Source organism: Cannabis sativa, chromosome 9 (assembly GCF_029168945.1).
Source record: "Cannabis sativa cultivar Pink pepper isolate KNU-18-1 chromosome 9, ASM2916894v1, whole genome shotgun sequence".
NCBI lineage: Eukaryota > Viridiplantae > Streptophyta > Magnoliopsida > Rosales > Cannabaceae > Cannabis > Cannabis sativa.
In genome coordinates this window covers 24450714-24469569 of record NC_083609.1, presented here as the reverse complement: position 1 = coordinate 24469569, position 18856 = coordinate 24450714, and the positions used below count along the sequence as shown (strand labels likewise).

The 18856-nt window shown below is 33.0% G+C and overlaps 3 protein-coding genes across 5 annotated transcripts; 1 reads left to right on the top strand and 2 right to left on the bottom strand.

Moving 5' to 3' along the window:
• The first annotated feature begins 7118 nt into the window (after positions 1 to 7118).
• Positions 7119 to 8872, top strand: LOC115723337 (thioredoxin-like protein YLS8). 2 transcript variants are annotated; one of them, XM_061104585.1, is made up of 3 exons: positions 7248 to 7384; positions 7424 to 7543; positions 8285 to 8872. In XM_061104585.1, the coding sequence occupies exons 2-3, from the start codon at positions 7424 to 7426 to the stop codon at positions 8591 to 8593; spliced, it is 429 nt and encodes a 142-aa protein (XP_060960568.1). In that variant the 5' UTR covers positions 7248 to 7384; the 3' UTR covers positions 8594 to 8872. The 2 variants fall into 2 exon arrangements, with proteins under 2 accessions (XP_060960567.1, XP_060960568.1); XM_061104584.1 differs by having other exon boundaries at positions 7119 to 7543.
• Positions 8873 to 9239: 367 nt separating this feature from the next.
• On the bottom strand, positions 9240 to 12022 carry LOC115724063 (chaperone protein dnaJ C76, chloroplastic). The gene is made up of 4 exons (XM_030653518.2): positions 11384 to 12022; positions 10636 to 10892; positions 10179 to 10362; positions 9240 to 10051 (listed from the first exon to the last, which is right to left on the bottom strand). The coding sequence occupies exons 1-4, from the start codon at positions 11750 to 11752 to the stop codon at positions 9416 to 9418; spliced, it is 1446 nt and encodes a 481-aa protein (XP_030509378.2). The 5' UTR covers positions 11753 to 12022; the 3' UTR covers positions 9240 to 9415.
• Positions 12023 to 14020: 1998 nt separating this feature from the next.
• On the bottom strand, positions 14021 to 18433 carry LOC115722578 (uncharacterized). 2 transcript variants are annotated; one of them, XM_030651819.2, is made up of 7 exons: positions 17852 to 18189; positions 17534 to 17641; positions 15585 to 17426; positions 15334 to 15484; positions 15100 to 15247; positions 14730 to 14975; positions 14021 to 14452 (listed from the first exon to the last, which is right to left on the bottom strand). In XM_030651819.2, the coding sequence occupies exons 3-7, from the start codon at positions 17236 to 17238 to the stop codon at positions 14201 to 14203; spliced, it is 2451 nt and encodes an 816-aa protein (XP_030507679.2). In that variant the 5' UTR covers positions 17239 to 17426; positions 17534 to 17641; positions 17852 to 18189; the 3' UTR covers positions 14021 to 14200. The 2 variants fall into 2 exon arrangements, with proteins under 2 accessions (XP_030507679.2, XP_060960566.1); XM_061104583.1 differs by having other exon boundaries at positions 17534 to 18433.
• Positions 18434 to 18856: the final 423 nt, after the last annotated feature.

Here is an 18856-nt window from a genome sequence, read left to right as displayed (position 1 = left end):
AGATCCAGAATTCATCCACCAACAGTTCTTTTCTTTATTCCTCGTTAATTTATTTATGTTGAATATTGCTTTAGGAATGGTTATGGATTTGTTTCTGAACTAAATTTCCCATTTAGGGAGGATGATGATTGTTGTTTAATGTTTTGCCTAGTTAATGATTAATTACCATTCCTCCATTCTTGTTTGTGAAATTATCTTAATTTGTGTTTAATTTCATGTTTAAGATTGATCACCTTGTGCATGCTTTATGATCTCAATTCGAAATCTGAAAAGTGAGAATTGAGAATGCTAAAATTGGGATAATCGATGTTCTATGTGAAACGAAAGTATTCACATGACTTATGTGACGAGTAGATTATTACTTAATGCTGATTTCATGTTAGTTTAATTAAGGAATTAATTAGATAACATGTGATTTAGAATCTAGAAGATCTGAAAAGAGCTAGATTATTTCATAATCTGTCATTCACTTCAAGAATAGGATAGTAATTAAGCATTAACGATTTGGGTAAACAACAACAGGATTCTCCTCCCTATCATCTCATACTGCTTAAACTTTAACTGTGTTTTGCGTTTTCTGAATTACTTTACTTTTCTGAAATCATAATTGTTTTCGATTTTCCAGATAGAATTATAAGTATAGTTTAGTGGTATTTAATCCAATTCCCTGTGGGATCGACCTCACCTGTGTGAGATTTACTACTTGATTGCGTATACTTGCGTAGTGTTTATAAATTATAGCAACAAATACCCTAAACATCGAGAAAAAAAATGGAGGTTCTAAACATCACTAAAAATGGTAAGCCATTTAAAAAATGGCAAACCATTTTTGGGATTTCCTGGCAGGGAACATGGTTGACCATTTTTCCAAAAACGGTATGCCATTATCTACAAGAAACGTGAAACCACGAGTTTTAACTTCTCAAAATCCTACCAAAACCTAACTAATTGATTTCAAACTTAACATAACAATCCTATAGCATCCATACAACAATCTCTATGTGACAGAAATCAAAATCATGCCTTCAATAGAAAATTGTCATGAGCTTTGAGCTTAAAAACTCAAACTTGGCTCTCACCTCTCACAACAAGCAAACCTAACGAATGAGCATCAAAACCAATCCCAAAACACCCCAGAAACAAAACCAAATGCTTACCTATACCCCATCAACTACACAATCAAAAGTCAACTCATAAACCTAAGCTTTTCCAAAAAAGAGAGAACTAAGGAGGCGTTTGGTTGGGAGGAATGAAAATATAGGAATAGGAATGGGAATGGGAATAGGAATAAGAATGGAATAGAATAAAATTTAAAATGCATAAAAAAAATGATAAAAAAAATAATTAAATTTTTTTTCTTGTTACATTGGAATGGTCATTCCTTCCTTTTTAAAATGGAATAGTCATTCCACCAAAATGGTGGAAAGAGCATTCCATTGGAATGCCATTCCAATACTTTAAAATGCAACCAAACAAAGGAATGGAATGAAAATTATTTCCTTTCCATTCCATTCCATTTCATTACCTCCAACCAAACGCCACCTAAATTCTTTCCTTAGCTTCCACTTCAACTTGAATTACGTCTTAGCTACTACTAGGGTTGGAGGGGCTGCGTTTGGACAAAGAAAATAAAAAAAAAAATAACTTGGGTTGTTGGGTTGGTTTTGGCTTGCTCGAGAGAGGGTGAGAAGAGGGTTTCGATGCTTTTGATTTTGTCTTTTGGAATGTTTATCCAAATATATATTGTATATTTCAATTTATAATAATAATAATAATAATTAGGGGTGTTCATTAGATCACATCCAATATTTTTAGGCCTATCCAGATCCGATCCAATTATATATTGAATGTAAGATTTTATCATTCGATCCAATCCAATTAATTTTAGTCATCCAATCGATCCAACATTCAATGAATTGAATCGGTTCTATCCACGGGATACATTTTAAATATATTTATTTGTTTAATTTGAGTTTATCCCATATTTTAAATCTAGTATTTTTTGGATCGGATTGGATATATCTAATATTTTAGGTCCAGTATGTATTGGATTGGATTGGATCCATCCAATCCAAGAAATGGTAAAATTTTAATATTAATTTTCATATATACATGCATATATATTTTACGTATCACAATATCAAATCTAATTGCACATCCAAACTAAATAAAAATACTAATTAGTTTGATTGAATGTTGGACGTATTGGATTTTTGGACAACTCATTCAACATCTGATCTGATCCAATTGGATATTTAAAAATAACATCTAATCCGATCTGATCACAATTGGACCAATATTTGGCGGTCGGTTGTAATTGAATTGGTCAGTTGTCATTGAATTGGATCGATTTATGCACACCCCTAATAATAATAAAATTACTTTAATTTTAATATAAAACCAATCATTTTACCTTTTTTCTTGGCCACTAAGAAAACTCTTACCCTAGAGCATTTGGTCAACTCCGAGTACCCTGAAATACTCCAATAATTCTAAAGCTAACTTACAATAATCCCATTAAAATTATTAACTAAACTCGTTGTGACATTTTTAGCCTCTGATCGGGTCTCCAAGGTCGTCAAATCTGAAAATATTTTTATTCTACAAATAACTCACATTATACCCACATATTCTAAATAATCTCTGTAGTTAATAAATTACGCTTATTTATCCACTTGTAGAAAAAATTTATAATTCACACTATATTAGATTAGTAGGATCATAATCCTACTCATTACTACTTGATTTACCCATATTTATAACCTTAATAAAAATGAGAATGTTCATGGGCTTTTTACTATTGAATTACCAAAATAACCTTTAATTAATTATGAAATCATAAAAAGAAATATCTCCTATTTAGAAACAAATATGTCTATTTAATACCTTGTATGTACTTTTTTTTTTGAGAAAAGAAAAAGTCATCTATTAGTGATAAATAATTTTAGTATCTTTGAATTATTATTTTCTAATTTTGATTCTTTTTATTTTCTTAACTTAATAGTTATATAAAGTAGTTTATGCCTTTTTCTTACAACAATATATACATATAGTTTAAACTTTAACATATAAAATTAAATTATTTTTTGCTAGGTGAAATGTTGGTGGAGTTCAATATTTATTTGAAAGCTCTTTAACTATATCTGGTTTTTTCAAAAAAAAAAAATTAATTAAATGAAATAATTTATACATTTTTCTTGTATAATTTGTACATATAGTTTAAACTTCAATATCTAAAAATTAGTGATGAGTGATATTTTAAAATTATTATTTTGTAATGTTGATTCTTTTTATTTTATTGTTTTTTTTAATTTTTTTTTATTTTGGTTTAAAAAAATATTCTAATAATAATATTAATAATATATTTTCCTTCAAAATAATTAATTTTTTTAAAAAAATAAATATATCTCACGTGCGTAGTACGAGTGTCCTCACTAGTTATATAATAAATCTTAATTATTTATAATTAGGTTTTTGGGATATTACAACCATCCCCCCTTATAGAAATTTTGTCCTCAAAATTTGCCTGAACAACTTGGGATATTGTTCCCGCATCTGCGATTCTAACTCCCAAGTTGCTTCTTCAAACTTGTTGTTTCTCCACAACACTTTAACCAGTGGAATTACCTTATTCTGAAGTACTTTCTCCTTTTGGTCCAAAACCTAGACAGGTTGTTCCTTATACGATAGGGTTGTTCGAATATCAATATCACCATAGCTTAATATATGTGTCGAATTTGAAACGTACTTTCTCAACATGAGATATGAACACATTATGCACTCTAGACAACACAAGACGTAAAGCTAGCTGATAGGCTACCTGGCCTATTCACTCCACTATTTTAAAAAGACCAATGAATCTAGGGCTTAACTTCCCTTTCTTCCCATATCTACATATCCCTTTCATAGGCAATACTCGAGAAATACAAAATCTCTCACTTGAAATTTGATATCCCTACGCTTTGGATCAATGTGGCTTTTTTGTCTTCTCTGTGAAGCAAGCATATGAGATAGAATCTTTTCAATGGCTTCACTAGTCCTCTAAACTGCCTTAGGTCCAAGGTACTGTCTCTCACCGGTTTCATCCCAGTGAATAGGTGATCAAAATTTCCTACCATACAACATCTCGTAAGGTGCCATGGCAATGGTACTCTAATAACTATTATTGTACAAGAACTCAATCAATGGTAGAAACTTGTTCCAGGAACCCTCAAAATCTATCATACATGCTTGCAACATGTCTTCCAATATCTAAATAGTTCTCTCAGACTGACCATCTGTTTGAGGATGAAAGGCTATATTGAATTTCAACTTGGTTCCCATGACTTTCTGTAAACTCTCCCAGAATTTAAAAGTAAATTTGAGATCACGGTCCGAAACAATCGACCTTAGAGCACCATGGAGTCGAACTATTTCCTTGATGTACAAATTAGCATATTGATCCATAGTATAGGTTACCCGTACAAGTAGAAAGTGCGCTGACTTGGTAAATCTGTCCATTATTACCTATATAGAATCATAAAATTTGGTGCTCTTAGGTAAACCTACCACAAAATCTATAAAATTTGAAGGGTGTAACGGTAAATTTGTCTCTACTCAGTGTAGATCATCTTTAGAGGATCATTGATTGTTAAGATTATAACAAATAGATAATCTCATAGTGTATCTATCTTATGGAACATATAGAGCGTTCTATATAATTGAGGTGCAATTCCAAATCTATAGTGGTGCAAGGAGGAATTAATAAGTTAGGGAATTATTTGGTAAATTCTAGATCTGCTTATTGGAAGCTCGGTTATATAGGTCCTTGGTCCCCATACTAGTTGAGACAAACTACTTGTAAGACTTAGTTAATTGATTTTAAATAATCAATTCTAAATTAGACTATGTCTTATTTATGAATTTTCACTAAGATATGGCTTAATTGTGAAAAAATAAGATTTTAGGGTTTATTTGTTAATTAAGAGACTTTGTAGAGTCTAATTAATAATATAAATGATAATTTTTATTTGATAATTAATTAAAAAATAGCAAAAATATAATTAGTGTAGGGCCCACTATGTGGCCGGCCATTAAGTGTATTTTTTGCTATTATTTTATCATTTTTTATTCCATATAATTCAATCCTAACCCTAAGTGAATTAGTGTAAAAAGAAAAGAATAGTCTCATAATCCAACTAATGACTCTAAAACTTTACATCTTGCCAGACAACTACAGAGTTTAAACTTCTTCTTCTTCTTTTCTCTCTTCTAATCTCGAAATTCTATAGTATTCTTCACATAAAAATTCAAATTTTAGTGATTGAGTGCATCCCACCCATAACAAGTTAGCCCTCAATCATAGTGTGTAAGATTGTGAAGAATTCAAACAACTGAAGGAGTGTCGGGCTCAGATCTTGATTATACTTTACGATAGAAAGGAACAAGGGTTAGAGATTTGAGCAAAAAGAGTCATTTAATTTCGCTGCAACGAATGTAAGGTTTCGCAGACTTTATATGTGTTTAAGATTCATTGTTTTAGAAATTCATATTTAGGATGTTAAAAATATACTTGTTTGTAAATCTAGGTCATGATAAAATATATTCTAACATATTAGGTATCTTAATGTGCCAAATAATAATATTCTATTAATAAAAATAATTCACCAAAAAAAATAAATTGTATAAAAAATTATTCATAACAAAAAAGAAATAAAAAATTATATAAGATTATAAAAAAAAATGCAGAAGTTGATGTAAATAAATTGTTATTCAAAAGAAAAATAAAAAATAAAATTATTAAGAAAAACTCATAGAAATTATTGTGAAAAAATTGTAATATAAATAAAATTAACATAAAGACAAAAGTAAGTTTTTCATTTTTGTCCTTTTGTTTTGGGAAGATGCATTCTTCTATGAGCACCCGTGACACTTTTTAGACAGATAACTTTGTAATTGGTTAGTGATACTCTTTAAAAGTTATTACATTAAATTACATGAGATCTTATACTTAATTGCATCAATAAAGATATTAACATGTAGGAGAGTGTTAGACAACATTATTTTTTTAACATTTCACTTAGGGAAATTTGACTTTATATGTATTTATTAGGCAAAAATTTATCCCCTAGTTATTAGTGTATCAATATTGTTAGATTAGATCAAATTTTTATTAAACCCAAAATTACCCCTCCCATTTTTCAACTCACTTTCTCCCTTCATTCTTGCTCGCTCTCTTCAAGAGAACCGAACCACCAAGACCATCGCCAACATCCAAGACCATCGCCACCATCCAACACCACCGCCACCATCCAAGACCACTCAACCCACTAAAAGACCAATCGGGATGACCCTCTTGACTCCATTTCATTCTGTCTGAGCCCACGCTAATCTCCTTCTTCAATCGTGAACAGAGAGACCATCACCACGAACGGAGACCACAAATGTAGACCATGAAAGAAGACCACAAACGTAGACCACGAGCCCACGCCTATCTGGCATTCTCTATAAATTTTCTGCTTTTTTTTTTTGTTTATTTGAGCCAGTATAATGGTGTCTTATATATGTTCGATAGTAGGTCCCAAAATTTAAGTTGTTGAGGTTGATGGAGAAGGTCTGATAGTGGTCTGATGTAGGTTCGATACTTAATAACAGGTTGGTAGGCTTTTTGTGTCCGATGGGGGTTCGATATAGGTTCAATGGTTGTCTGATGCTTAGTGACCGATTAGTAGCCTTTTCGTGTCCGAATGGGGTTCGATACTATCCGATGGGAATCTGGTCGGATCCCCATCAGACACGAAATACGTCCACCAATCTGTTAGTAAGCATTAGACCACCATCGAATCTATATCAGACCACTATCAAACCTTTACCATCAACCTCAAAAACATAAATTTTAGAACTTTCTATCAAACCTATATCGGACACTATCAGACCAACTCAAAAAAATGAAAAAAAATAAAGCCACAGAGAATGTCTTCGTTCGTGTTCTCTTCATTCTTGGTCTGTGTTTGTGGTCTCTGTTAATGGCAGTGGTCTCTCCATTCGCAGTTGAGGAAGGGATTGGCGAGGTCTCAGTCGGATGGTGGCGATGGTCACTGTCTTGGATTCTTTAGTGGAGTCTCGGTGGGTATTTCAGTGAGAACCTGTGATAGGAAAAAAAAAAAAAAAAAAAAAAAAAGAGAGAGAGAAGGAGCAAAAGAAAAATAGAGAGAAACTAGCAAATGTTGATATTAGGGTATACATCAAAATTAGCCTATTCCTATGGTTATTAATTTTAACCAACAATATGCGTCAAATTTCCCAATCTTATCCGTACGTAGACCCGGGTGCACCCCAACATAGAATTTTCCAGAAACTAATTGGTCTCAGTTGTTAATTAATAGTTTAATACTGAGAGAGAGAGGAGAGAGAGAGAGAGAGAGAGAGAGAGAGAGAGAGAGAGATGTCGTACTTGCTTCCACATTTGCACTCTGGATGGGCCGTAGATCAGGCCATCCTCGCCGAGGAAGAGCGTCTCGTCATCATCCGATTTGGCCACGACTGGGATGAGACCTGTATGCAGGTATTATTAATTTATCCCCAACCAACTCTAAATCCTAATTCTCTCTATCTCTTTTCTTTATTATTATTATCTACTAATTGTCTTTCTTTTTGGATTTTACTTTTTATTTTACTGAATTCAGAACTTTTTCTATTCTCCTAGCTTACTGGAATTGTTAATTCAGTTGGTTGTTTCATCTACTCCCATTCTTTATAGAAATTTCTTAATTTAAAAACTGCTTGTGTTTTTATTTTTGCACAACTTGAGGGTTTTTGGTCTCTTTATAGTACTGCTCCACTATATACCAGAATCAGCAGTGTTTTTGTTTTTTTGTTTTTTTGCTCGAACGCTTCACTATTCTTTTTCTTTCTCTCTTTTAGTTTTCTTATTAACTGTTCTGTTTTATTGGGTTTTCCCTTTTTTTGGCATTAACAGAGAGAAGAGAAGAGATGAGAACTTAGGTTGAATGTGTAATGTTATATGTTGTTTCTTGTTCACTTTTCTTGGATAATTTTCTCAAGTGTTGTAATTTGTATCGGATACCGTTCAAATAACTAGAAAAGAAGGATAAATCATTCAAAGCAACTGATTGTTTGTATCGTTAGACAACACTACTTGAGAAGTTTTCAACTACTACTAATTGTTTTGAAAGCTCTGCTTTTAGACTGTTTCTACTGTGGTGTTTTCTTTTCTGTGTCTTTGTAGTGGTTTGTTTCTGTTTCTTTATTTAGTCTCTGAATGAATTGTTTTGTTGGTGATCAGATGGATGAAGTTTTGGCATCAGTTGCTGAGACAATCAAAAACTTTGCAGTGATATACCTTGTCGACATCACTGAGGTTCCAGATTTCAACACAATGTACGAGTTGTATGACCCATCTACGGTCATGTTTTTCTTCAGGAACAAACACATTATGATCGATCTCGGAACTGGAAACAATAATAAGATCAACTGGGCCCTCAAGGACAAGCAAGAGTTCATTGACATTGTTGAGACTGTGTACCGTGGAGCAAGGAAGGGACGGGGTCTTGTGATTGCTCCTAAGGATTACTCTACCAAATATCGCTACTAAGTTCTTTTGCAAAAGAACACCATTTCTTTGATGGAATTCACTGGAACTTGTTTCTCTAGAACGCCATTTCTTTGAGAATCTGTCGAATTTCTCAAAGATTTATTTCTCTAAAATCTTGTGTACTTAACATTTAACCTATTTGGACGCTTTAGTGCGATGTCCAGGAGAATGAAACAGAATGTGACAACTTGATATAATGCTGTGTGTAGTACATATGCTTTTCATCTAATGGTTTGTATAAATTTCACTTGAATAAAAGTTTTGAGCACTTATCACCCACCTCACCAATTTATTCGGTGCCTTGATCATTTTTTTTCCCTATTTTAAGAATATGTTTGGAAGTAACATCGTAAGTATACTCTTAACTTTTTTCGTTAAGTATTAAGTAAATATGAAATTTTTGTTTTAATGTTTGACAATCGATCTATTATTTACTTTGTATAATAACTAGTTATCAATTTAAAAAATAAATAAATAACTAGTTATCCAAAAATAGTGATATTCTCCAATCATAGTGTAATTATACCCAATAAGAATTGGAAAATGGAAAGTGTAATTGAGGAACACTCTAAACCTAATTGCTTAATGATCAACGCAAAAATAGATGACCGAATAAGCTATTTTTGTATAAGCTTAAACAAGTACATTTTCTAAATCTTTTTTGGTTAAACAAAATAACAAAAGTTCTAGTTATAAACATAAATGACAAGAATCATATCAATTGTATAAGGTTGTATTTCCTAATACATAATGTTATTCACAAGAATGTACTGTACTATGCTATTATTTACTTAATAAATTGTTTATGTATTAGGTATGTTTCTAATTTTCTCTGCTTCTGATGGCTTCAACGAATTGTACCAGTACAGTTCCAATGATGTACCATGTAATCGAAGTTAAAAAAACTGGTAACCAAGGGCTATTTACAATCTGTAATGCTAAAGAACCACCAGGATGTTCTTCCAACCTCCCCACTACCCCTTCTCCATGCATTTGAACTATGGATGCAGCGAGCACCCCTATTCCCAATGGTACAAAAAATTTTACGGGGTTCCTTTCCTTGTTCTTGGAAGTTATTCGATCTTTATCACTGGTCTGCTTCCATTCTTTTGCAGGTGGAGTTTTTGGGACAATTCTTGGGAACAAATTCTCTTGGGATGAGGCTGCAGGAAGGGCATGAGTTGATGGACTCCAGTATTCATCGTCATAAATGTAGTTCTTTGATGGAGTCCCCTGAGTTTGTCTCGAGCCGTCCCTTTCTTTTTTCTTCTTAGCAGCAACTGCATCTCTGAGCTTGGCAATGTCAGGTTCAGTGGATTTCTGGGTAGTTGCTGGCAAGTATAGTTGAGGTTTCATTGTTGAGCCACCTGCCCTAGGTGTTTGCCAATATAACCAGTTGGAGATTGATCTGATTGCTTGCATTGTGGACATTCTTGCTGCTCTTTGTACAAGTGTCTCCTAAATTAAGATTAATTTTTAAGAAAGATCAGGAAATCAGTAATCGATGTTTTTGTTGGGACAATACATAGAAAAATAAATACCGAGTTATGAAAAGAACTATACTATTTTTACATGTGGAACATACCTCAGAGCCCTGTGCAGAAGATTTCTCCATTACCTCTTGGTATCTGGTCTGGAATTTCTTCACATCTACGAATATGTTTGAGACACGCATACCCGCAGCATTCCCCATACCTATTCTTACATTGCCTCGTGGCTGCTTGGACATCAGAAATTCCAGAGCTGCTAGATCGGACTTCTCCACAATCCTAAGGTTCAATCAGCCAGTAAGAAAGAAATTGTTTAGATGTCTAGAAATGGCCATTTCCTTCTCTTTGTCCAAATCCTTCCCTTAAATGATACATGAGATGCCACGATATAAAAATTAATTGCTTTCATCTAGCCTAGAAAATTGAACCATGAATTTTATTCCATTGATCTATTATTACCAACCTAGAATGTGAGATGCCACTCTATAATCCATTCCCATGTAATGAACTTGTTTATTGTGTCATGCTAAGAAACAGAGGAAAGAAACTTACGAAATACAATCTACTGGACAAGCTCCAATGGCTTCCTGGATTTTGTGTTCTGGATCAGCCCACTGTGCAACAACTCTAGCTCTTCCATAAACTGTTTCAATTGCAAAAGTCTTTTCAGCAAACAATGCACATTTTAAGCAACCAACGCACTTGACTTCGTCAACAAACACTGCTCGTTCTTCACTTTCTGATCCACACCATACTGAGTAAATGGGTTTCCCGGTGTAACCTTTAAGTTGTGCATGTTTTGCATACTCCTGAAGCAATATCATCCATTAGTCAAAATGAAGCTCTATAGAGAAACTACATAAACTTCATACATCTGATTTCGACACTACTGTAACAACCTAGAATTGTTATTTCGTTCGTTTATAATATGGGGTAAAGCAATACTTAGAATAGTATTAGAAACTCACCCCATGTTGGTCTTCCTATAGTAATCTACATCTGACAACATCACTTTGTTTTTTGGTCTTCAAATAACTAAATTTTAGCAGATTATAAATTTGGGACTCATCAAGAAACAATACAACACATGGATTTACATATAAATATATATCTGTATACGCAAATGTATTTACAAATATAAAGCCAAAAACTCTGAAAATAACACCCTTATTTAATCACAAATTCGATAAATCCCTGATTTCCCCAGACTTTAAATACTCGAATTGGACTTATTTGCAGAATAAATACTCACTCATTACAGAAACTAATAAATACAATAATCTTCATCAACAGTACTAACCTTATCGTAAGCCAAACGAGAAGAAGGGTCAGAAAGAACTGCATAGGCTTCGTTGAGTATAATAGCCATGTCATGGCCCGGCGGTCCGGCGATATCCGGGTGACACCGCTTCTGGAGAGACCGATAAGCATTCTTTATCTGAGACTGATCTGAGGAGCTATGGACTCCCAAAAGATCGTAGAGATCGAATTCCGTGACAGAGGTAGAAGACGATGAAGCAGTGGACCTGGCCCTGCATGGGATTACAGTAGACTTGCGGATTCGATCGAATCTTCCTCTATCAAACCCTAATAAGGGTTTCGAATTTGGATCAACTGAAGCTGTAGAAATGGTAGGTGTGGATAGAGGAAGAAGCCATGCATGGAGCATTGTTCTTTCTTTTATTATTATTGTTATTTTTATTTTTTTTTTAGTTCTGGGCTCATATTTTTTTGGGAGTGGATGACATATAAAGTGAGAAAAATAAAAAATAAAAATGCAGGCATGATATTTTTGTTAATGGAAAATGACATTTAGATATTTTAAAGGAAGAGAAATACAGAAAATAAAAACACTCTTTCTTCTTCGTGTAGAATTCTTTACTTGTATAGAATCACCAAAAATAATTTTATTTGTGCAGAAATTGTTTGTGTCATTCAAGATTCAACACATTCAAAAATATTCCTAAGCTATGAAGAATATTCTGTCAGTTAATCTTGAGACTTTTCATAATTGGTTCAGCATGCATTTTTTCAGCATGCTTTTTGATGAATAAAAAAAAGAATTATTTAAAGAGAAATTATAATAAATGAAGTTAAATCATAGCACTGTATAACTAAATATAATATTACATAACTAATTAAAATTAAAGTGCCTAATGCACATAATAAGAATATGCACATAATAAGAATATGACCTATAAAATTAGGTATAAATTAAAAAGTAATAAGCTAATGGTACAAATTAAACTAAGAAATAAAAAGTAAGTATAGAGTGTAATTTTCTCTTATGTAACACTATATAGGTAAATGTTTTTATTTTAAAACATGTAGAGAAATGACTTGTTAACATTATTTATTACTTATCATGCAAAAAATATTATTTATTATTTATATTGTTTTTTGCTTCATAAAATTATAATAAATAATTCCAAATCATAGCACTACATCTTTATTTTAAAACTAATAGAGAAATGACCATTTAAAAATATTTATTACTTCTATTATCTTTTGCCACATAAAAATATTAATCCTATCATATTAATCATGTCATGTATTTACTTTTGGTTAGATAATAGAGTAGGCAAAACCCTACTTTTTTATCACGAATGTTAGATTTATACGCTATTTTTCTTTGTTTAGAGCACTCCCAATAGATGAGCTAAAATAGCTCAATCTTTAAATTATAGAGAAAAAATTATAAAATTGAGCTTCCAACAAGTGAAGTAAACCTTAATTATTTTACATATTTTTAGTTTAATGAATAGTGCTTAGTTAAATGTAGAAATAACTATTCATTGAGCTAAACATATTTTAATATTATTTTCTTTAACTTTCTATATATGTGTGTAATATTATATGAATTATTAATATAAAATAAATAAAATATATTAAAAATATAATATTTAAATAATATACAGAAAAATAGAGAAGCTGATGTATATATAATATAAAAGTTTGAGATAAAATAGATAAAGTAAAATTTTAATGATGTATTTTAAAAAATAGAGTAGAGAAATTATTGAGAATACTCTTACTTTAATTTATTTATCATGTATATCACCAATTTGTTAAAAATCATATTTGATATTATAAATTCTTATTTGTATAAAAGAATTCTTAACATTGTTATCAAGGATGATTCATATAATGCCACTATCCTCATTGACAAAAAGCAGCAATAGTGCAATTTATCGAGACTCATATTTGCATCAATTTTTATTTAGTTATGTTTTAATGTGTAAAATCGAGAGATGGCTATGCTTGGAAGCTGCTTTGAGAATCGAGATCTATTGAGTAATTCATCGTGTTAAAACATTTATGAATACTTAAGTAATAAATTTATAAGAGACTATTTATGTATAAAGAAATGAATAGTTAACTCATTGTTTAATTTATTTTATGTACAAAATAAATTTAATAGAAAAGATAGTGATGAATAAAATGAGATCCAGTAATGACTACACTACGGTGATAATATTAATTTTGAATATAACGACGACTACAAATGAAATACAATGATAACAATAATTTTGAAATCATATGATGAGTTTTCTATAAATCTATCAATTGTGTTTTTAAATCTGTATTTTGTATGAAAATTCATAAATCTCTAATATTTTTTTTTATTATAACATTTAAAATATCTCTTTGTTTGCTTTCTTTTTCTAATAAGAGATTTTTGATTAAAAGAAATTAGTAAAATAATTACTCTTATTATTAAAAAAAATTACATTAAAAATATTAAAATTTGAAATTTGATATAAATTGATAATTTACTGATGACTAAACAAAATACTACCGTATAAGTACTATTTGTTTCCTAGTTAGTAAATAAATAAATAAAAATAAAATTTAATAGCACTCTATTGTAGATGCTCCACATGGTTTCAATTCAAAGGGTTAATTTAGTAAATAAAATCACAAAAAGAGGTAAATCTGTGTAATATTGTTGATTGTGTTTATTAGATGCTAAAAAAGGTATTTCTTTCTGTATCCCAAAGTTCACATAGTCCAGTCCAAGTATCTAGACAAAGACTAGAGAAGAATATCTCAATCATAACTAAGGTACAAAAATATGATGCATAAAGTAAGTAACCTGATTACTGCACCTTCTTCATTATAATCGTGCATTTAAGCTATTATGGCTATGTTGATCTTCACTTTCCTCCACTTTAGAGGTTGAGCTTTCATTCTTAGCATGAAAACAAAGGAAAGACAATGATTGTAGCCATGAAACTAATGCAGACTTCCGTGTAACATCGTCGGATTCTGCAACTAGTGAATATAACTCATTTAGAACCATCACCTGACCATCTTTTGGTAGCTGTACAATCAGTTGTGCCAACAACTTCATCAACTCTGGTAGCACCTGCGCAAATAAGTAAATACAATTATCGAAATTCGAACATGAAAATAGATGTCTATGTGTCTTTTCAACTACTGTTTAGTCAATATCTCAATTCAATGTAAAGATCCTAATAGTATGAATAGTTTGATGCAATCAGTTCTTTATGCAAATTGTAAGCAAAATGACAAGAGAGATCAAACCAGTTTCCACAATGGGGATTTAAAACAGAAAGCACAGCAGAACTTCTATTTCCCTTCTGGAAATTCATTATATGAAGGTAAATTAAAATTGAGCTTGCCTGTATATCAACCATGGAAATAAGCCGTAAGAGCAAATCCATAATTTTTTTACAAGGTTCTGATTCCCCTTGCCAGTTCTGCCATATATCAGTCTGCTGGGAGAAGTCTTCTCTGCATAGCCTATCTGTTTTTTCAACGAGACAATGGATACAGTAAAAAATGGCTGGACTTCCAGCAGGAAGCTGCCGAACCAAGGCAGCTACTCCAGAAGCCATACCCTCGAAAGGGGTAATGCCTGGATATCCCTGCACAATTTCACATAAAAACAGAAATGAAAAAATGTTTTACGGCCATATATCATTGAAACAATAAGATAGAAAAACAGGAGTAAGAGAACACTCAGGCTTAATAATTAGCAATTAGGCATACCAAGAGCGACCTTTGCATGTAGTAGAAAGCAAGCTGCTCCTTCAAGGACATTCTTTCCTCTTCATTGGACTCCTTCCCTGAAGATAAGAATGCGACAAAAGTAGAATGGGAAGCACGAGCTACTTTTCCATTTGGATCTCCCAAATATCTGATTTCTTGGTATTAAGAAAGTACAATATTCCATACAAGCATATAAAATATATTCATGAAGACCAAGTTTTTGGCACAGGATACAAGAACATAGTTGGAGCAACCACCTTCCCAAATATAGGGCTAGGCAAACGTTCAATGCAAGTTGCAATGACTCGTAGGTAAAATAGAACTCGTGCAGTTTGAACCTCATCTTTACACCATAAATATTTCGTTTTGTGCTGGAGAATAAAGTCTGGAAGATTATATGCACACAAGTTAACATATACTACAATAAAAATATCAGATGAGTGGAAAAGATTTGAAAAGGAAATCTACTTAGACAGCATGCATACCAGGTCCATTTGTCAAATCAAGATAATTGGGCATGGATTCTACAAACGAGATACAAGCAGAATCATTCTCTTGAATGGTCACCACAACCTCGCGAATTGTATCCATATACTCGGGCAAGCGAATACGACGAAAGTACTCTAAACAGGAAAAGGCAACCAGTATACGTACAGATAAGTCTACTTTAGCCTGGTTCAATTTGGAGCTAAACTTATGTTTGGTGACTGTTAATGAAAAAACTACAACCATAAGAAAAGCAGACTCAGTGATTTTCTCTATATCGGTAAGTAACTCATTGGATTCGCCTCGCAATGCCAAAGCCACTTTCCGATGCTCCATGTAAATAAAATGACAGTAATCCCACATAAGATTCTCCACCATGCTTTGGCTCTCTTCAGTCACTGAAGCATACTGACTGCAAAGAACTCTAGTTATGGTCCCTGCTTCCTTGAAAAGGGCATTTACCAAATGTTCTTTAACCTCATTATGCAATATTCGCGCTGGATTTCCATGTGAGGACTCAAGCACTTTTGTATAAAATCGTCTTAAGGGAAATATCTCTATCAATAATGCAGAAGCAATGCATAAAAATAAGGGAGAGCGAGAAGACACTGGTCCACTTCGTGCCAATGCTAAAGAGAGACATTGTAAGGAAAGGCTGACCATAAGGTCGTTTTGAGAACTATAAAAATCTCTTGTGGAAGAAATCAAATTTCTTGCTACAGATTCTATCCTATCCTCCGCAGAAACTCTTAGCCTTGAAATAATATCTAGCCGCAGGCCACCAGCTGCAGATTTATTCAATGTCCTCAATACTCCTGCAGCAGCCATGACAACAGCAAATGGAACATAGTTTTCCTTCATGGTTTCTAAAGCCTCATGAGAAAAAACATTAACATTTTCCAGAGACCGGGAACTGATCAAGCCAGAAGTTACCCATTCAATCAAATGCAAAATCATGAGCCCGTGAGTAAGGCTACCTTGAGGGCAACCTACTTTGCCCCAAATTCCCAATAAAATGTCCAAAGTCCTAACATAATAATCACACACAGAAGAGCATAGAGCATACCCGATTCCTGCAAGCACATCCGGAACAATTGCTTCAAATGAGCCCATAAGTTGATGCTTTTCTTCCAACAACTTGCAAATCAACTCCAAACAAACTCTTTTGGAGCTTTCAGATGCTGAGCGCACGAAAGCAAGGGAACCCAAAAGGAGAACACCTTCTGAAAACAAGAGAGGGTTCTGCACATGATCAAACTGAGAGGAGAAATACTGAGAAATGACCTCCACAACAGAATCAATAAGAGCTAAAGTGGGTCTGTTGGACTTCCTGACCCAAATATAAAGAAGCCTAAAGAAAGGAGGATAAGATTCGTGAGGGAGATTAAGTTTTGGCGAGGAAAGAATGGAAAGGATAAGCTTTGCTTGGGGTTCTGCAACATGAAGAGAAGCTTGAGAATTGATAAGAGTGTTCAAAGCTTGGAGATGATTGGAATGAAATGACTGGTGTTGGAGGGAGTCTCTAAGCTCAGCCCATGCCTGAATGATTGCTCTAGCTGATGAAGAAGCATAAGAATTTTTGGTACTACTACTATAACCACAGATACCCTTTAGCCAATCCTCAAGGAAAATACTATTAACTTGCTTTGCCATCTTAAAAACGTCCAAATTTCATTCATAAAAGTTCAATTCTAAACTGAGCACATGAACAAAATAATGCTTCCCACAAATTAAGGCTTACCGGAAACTTCAGAGAGATTTTTCTAACTACCTTAAAGAATAATCATGAAGAAACCCAGAAATCTCACTAAATATGTCCCAGGTATGTACTCCAGTTATTGCTGCGAGTGACAGAAAAACAAAGAGAGATTTTCAGCCATTCGAAAAGAATTTTACTCAAGTTGAACCTAAACGATAATTTTCTAACAGTTCGACATGGACTACATACCAAATAGCAGAGGAATTCTAGTGGCCGGCGGAAACGGCTTCCGGCAAAGAAAATGATAATCGGGCCGTGAGTTTCCGCCTGGGTATTCGCTCTTTCTTCTAAGAACCCCTTTTCAGTATTCAGCATAAATATATTAATTAATTGAAAAGAGCAGTTAATTATTTGGTCCTTCCTTCAAAGGAGAGGAATGAAGTTACCCACACACACAAATGCAAAATTTACTGTCAAAATTTCAAAGCTTTTCCTAGCAACCGACGAAAAGAAAGAGCCTTTTTCCCAGCAATAATAAAATACAATAGACCACTTCATAGGAAATACCTTCTCTTCCATTTCTCATGACTAAGCAGATTTCGGGTAATAAAAATTCCAGCCAGCTCCATCTGTATCGACAATCTCTATCAGCTTTATCTTTATCGGTAATCTACGACAACCTCCATCTTGGCAATGTGAAGAAGGTAAAAATTTCAATTTTATTGCTTTTTGTTTTGATTATTTGGAATTTTAATTTGCTTTTGTTTTTACTTTTTTTGTTTGTTTGATTTTGATTTACATGTTTATCGGCATTCTTCATCAGCAACATAAAATTTTAGGTGCCTTGTTTTTTTAATGGGGTTGTACTCCTTTCTTTGATGTCTCATCTTCCACAACATCTCGAACACATGAAACTGTGTCTACACTTTACTTTTCTTTTTTTTTTTTTTAGAAAAGATCGGTTATCATAAATCAAAGAATATCTTTTACAACAACAGAAAAGATAGCCGAAGGAATTTTCTCAAGCCAAATACAAATATTATCCTACATTAAAGCATGTTTATGAGCAGCTTGATTAGCATCTCTTCTAACATGACGAACACAAACTAAAAGGAAATTGGATAAATGTTGATGAATATCTGCAGCCGAATCATGAAAGTGAGACTTAATGGTTGTTGGATTGTTAATAGCATTAGCAAGAAGCAAAGAATCGGTTTCAATAAGATCCAATTGTATATTCATACTCTGAGCTAAAAGAAGACCATGAAACATGGCCTTAACTTCCATTTCTTGTGGCCGATAGCGACCCCGCATTAACTTGGACATAACTGCTTTGACACACCCAGATGAATCTCGAATAATGATACCAAAACCAATTTTGTTGTTAGATGAATCAAAGGCTGCATCACTGTTCATTTTGAGGCAGTCCAGAGGAGAAGCTCGCCATTTAATTGGAGTTGCATCTCCACCAGGATGACAAGCTACAACACCAGAGGAAGAGAAATTTGCACCATCTGCAACACCAGCAGAAAAGCATTCTACACCAGCAGCAGAAGGAAAATCTGCCACACC

What these genes read in the sequence shown, in the direction of transcription:
- LOC115723337 (XM_061104584.1), top strand. Translation starts at nt 7,424, where the DNA reads ATGTCGTACTTGCTTCCACATTTGCACTCTGGATGGGCCGTAGATCAG. An exon ending in GGGATGAGACCTGTATGCAG is followed by an intron (nt 7,544 to 8,284) that starts GTATTATTAATT and finishes GTTGGTGATCAG; the next exon opens with ATGGATGAAGTTTTGGCATC.
- LOC115724063 (XM_030653518.2), bottom strand. Translation starts at nt 11,752, where the DNA reads ATGCTCCATGCATGGCTTCTTCCTCTATCCACACCTACCATTTCTACA. An exon ending in CTCGTTTGGCTTACGATAAG is followed by an intron (nt 10,893 to 11,383) that starts GTTAGTACTGTT and finishes ATATTGCTTCAG; the next exon opens with GAGTATGCAAAACATGCACA. An exon ending in TGTCCAGTAGATTGTATTTC is followed by an intron (nt 10,363 to 10,635) that starts GTAAGTTTCTTT and finishes ATTGAACCTTAG; the next exon opens with GATTGTGGAGAAGTCCGATC.
- LOC115722578 (XM_061104583.1), bottom strand. Translation starts at nt 17,238, where the DNA reads ATGGCAAAGCAAGTTAATAGTATTTTCCTTGAGGATTGGCTAAAGGGT. An exon ending in GTTGCTCCAACTATGTTCTT is followed by an intron (nt 15,248 to 15,333) that starts GTATCCTGTGCC and finishes CCAAGAAATCAG; the next exon opens with ATATTTGGGAGATCCAAATG. An exon ending in ACATGCAAAGGTCGCTCTTG is followed by an intron (nt 14,976 to 15,099) that starts GTATGCCTAATT and finishes GAAATTGTGCAG; the next exon opens with GGATATCCAGGCATTACCCC.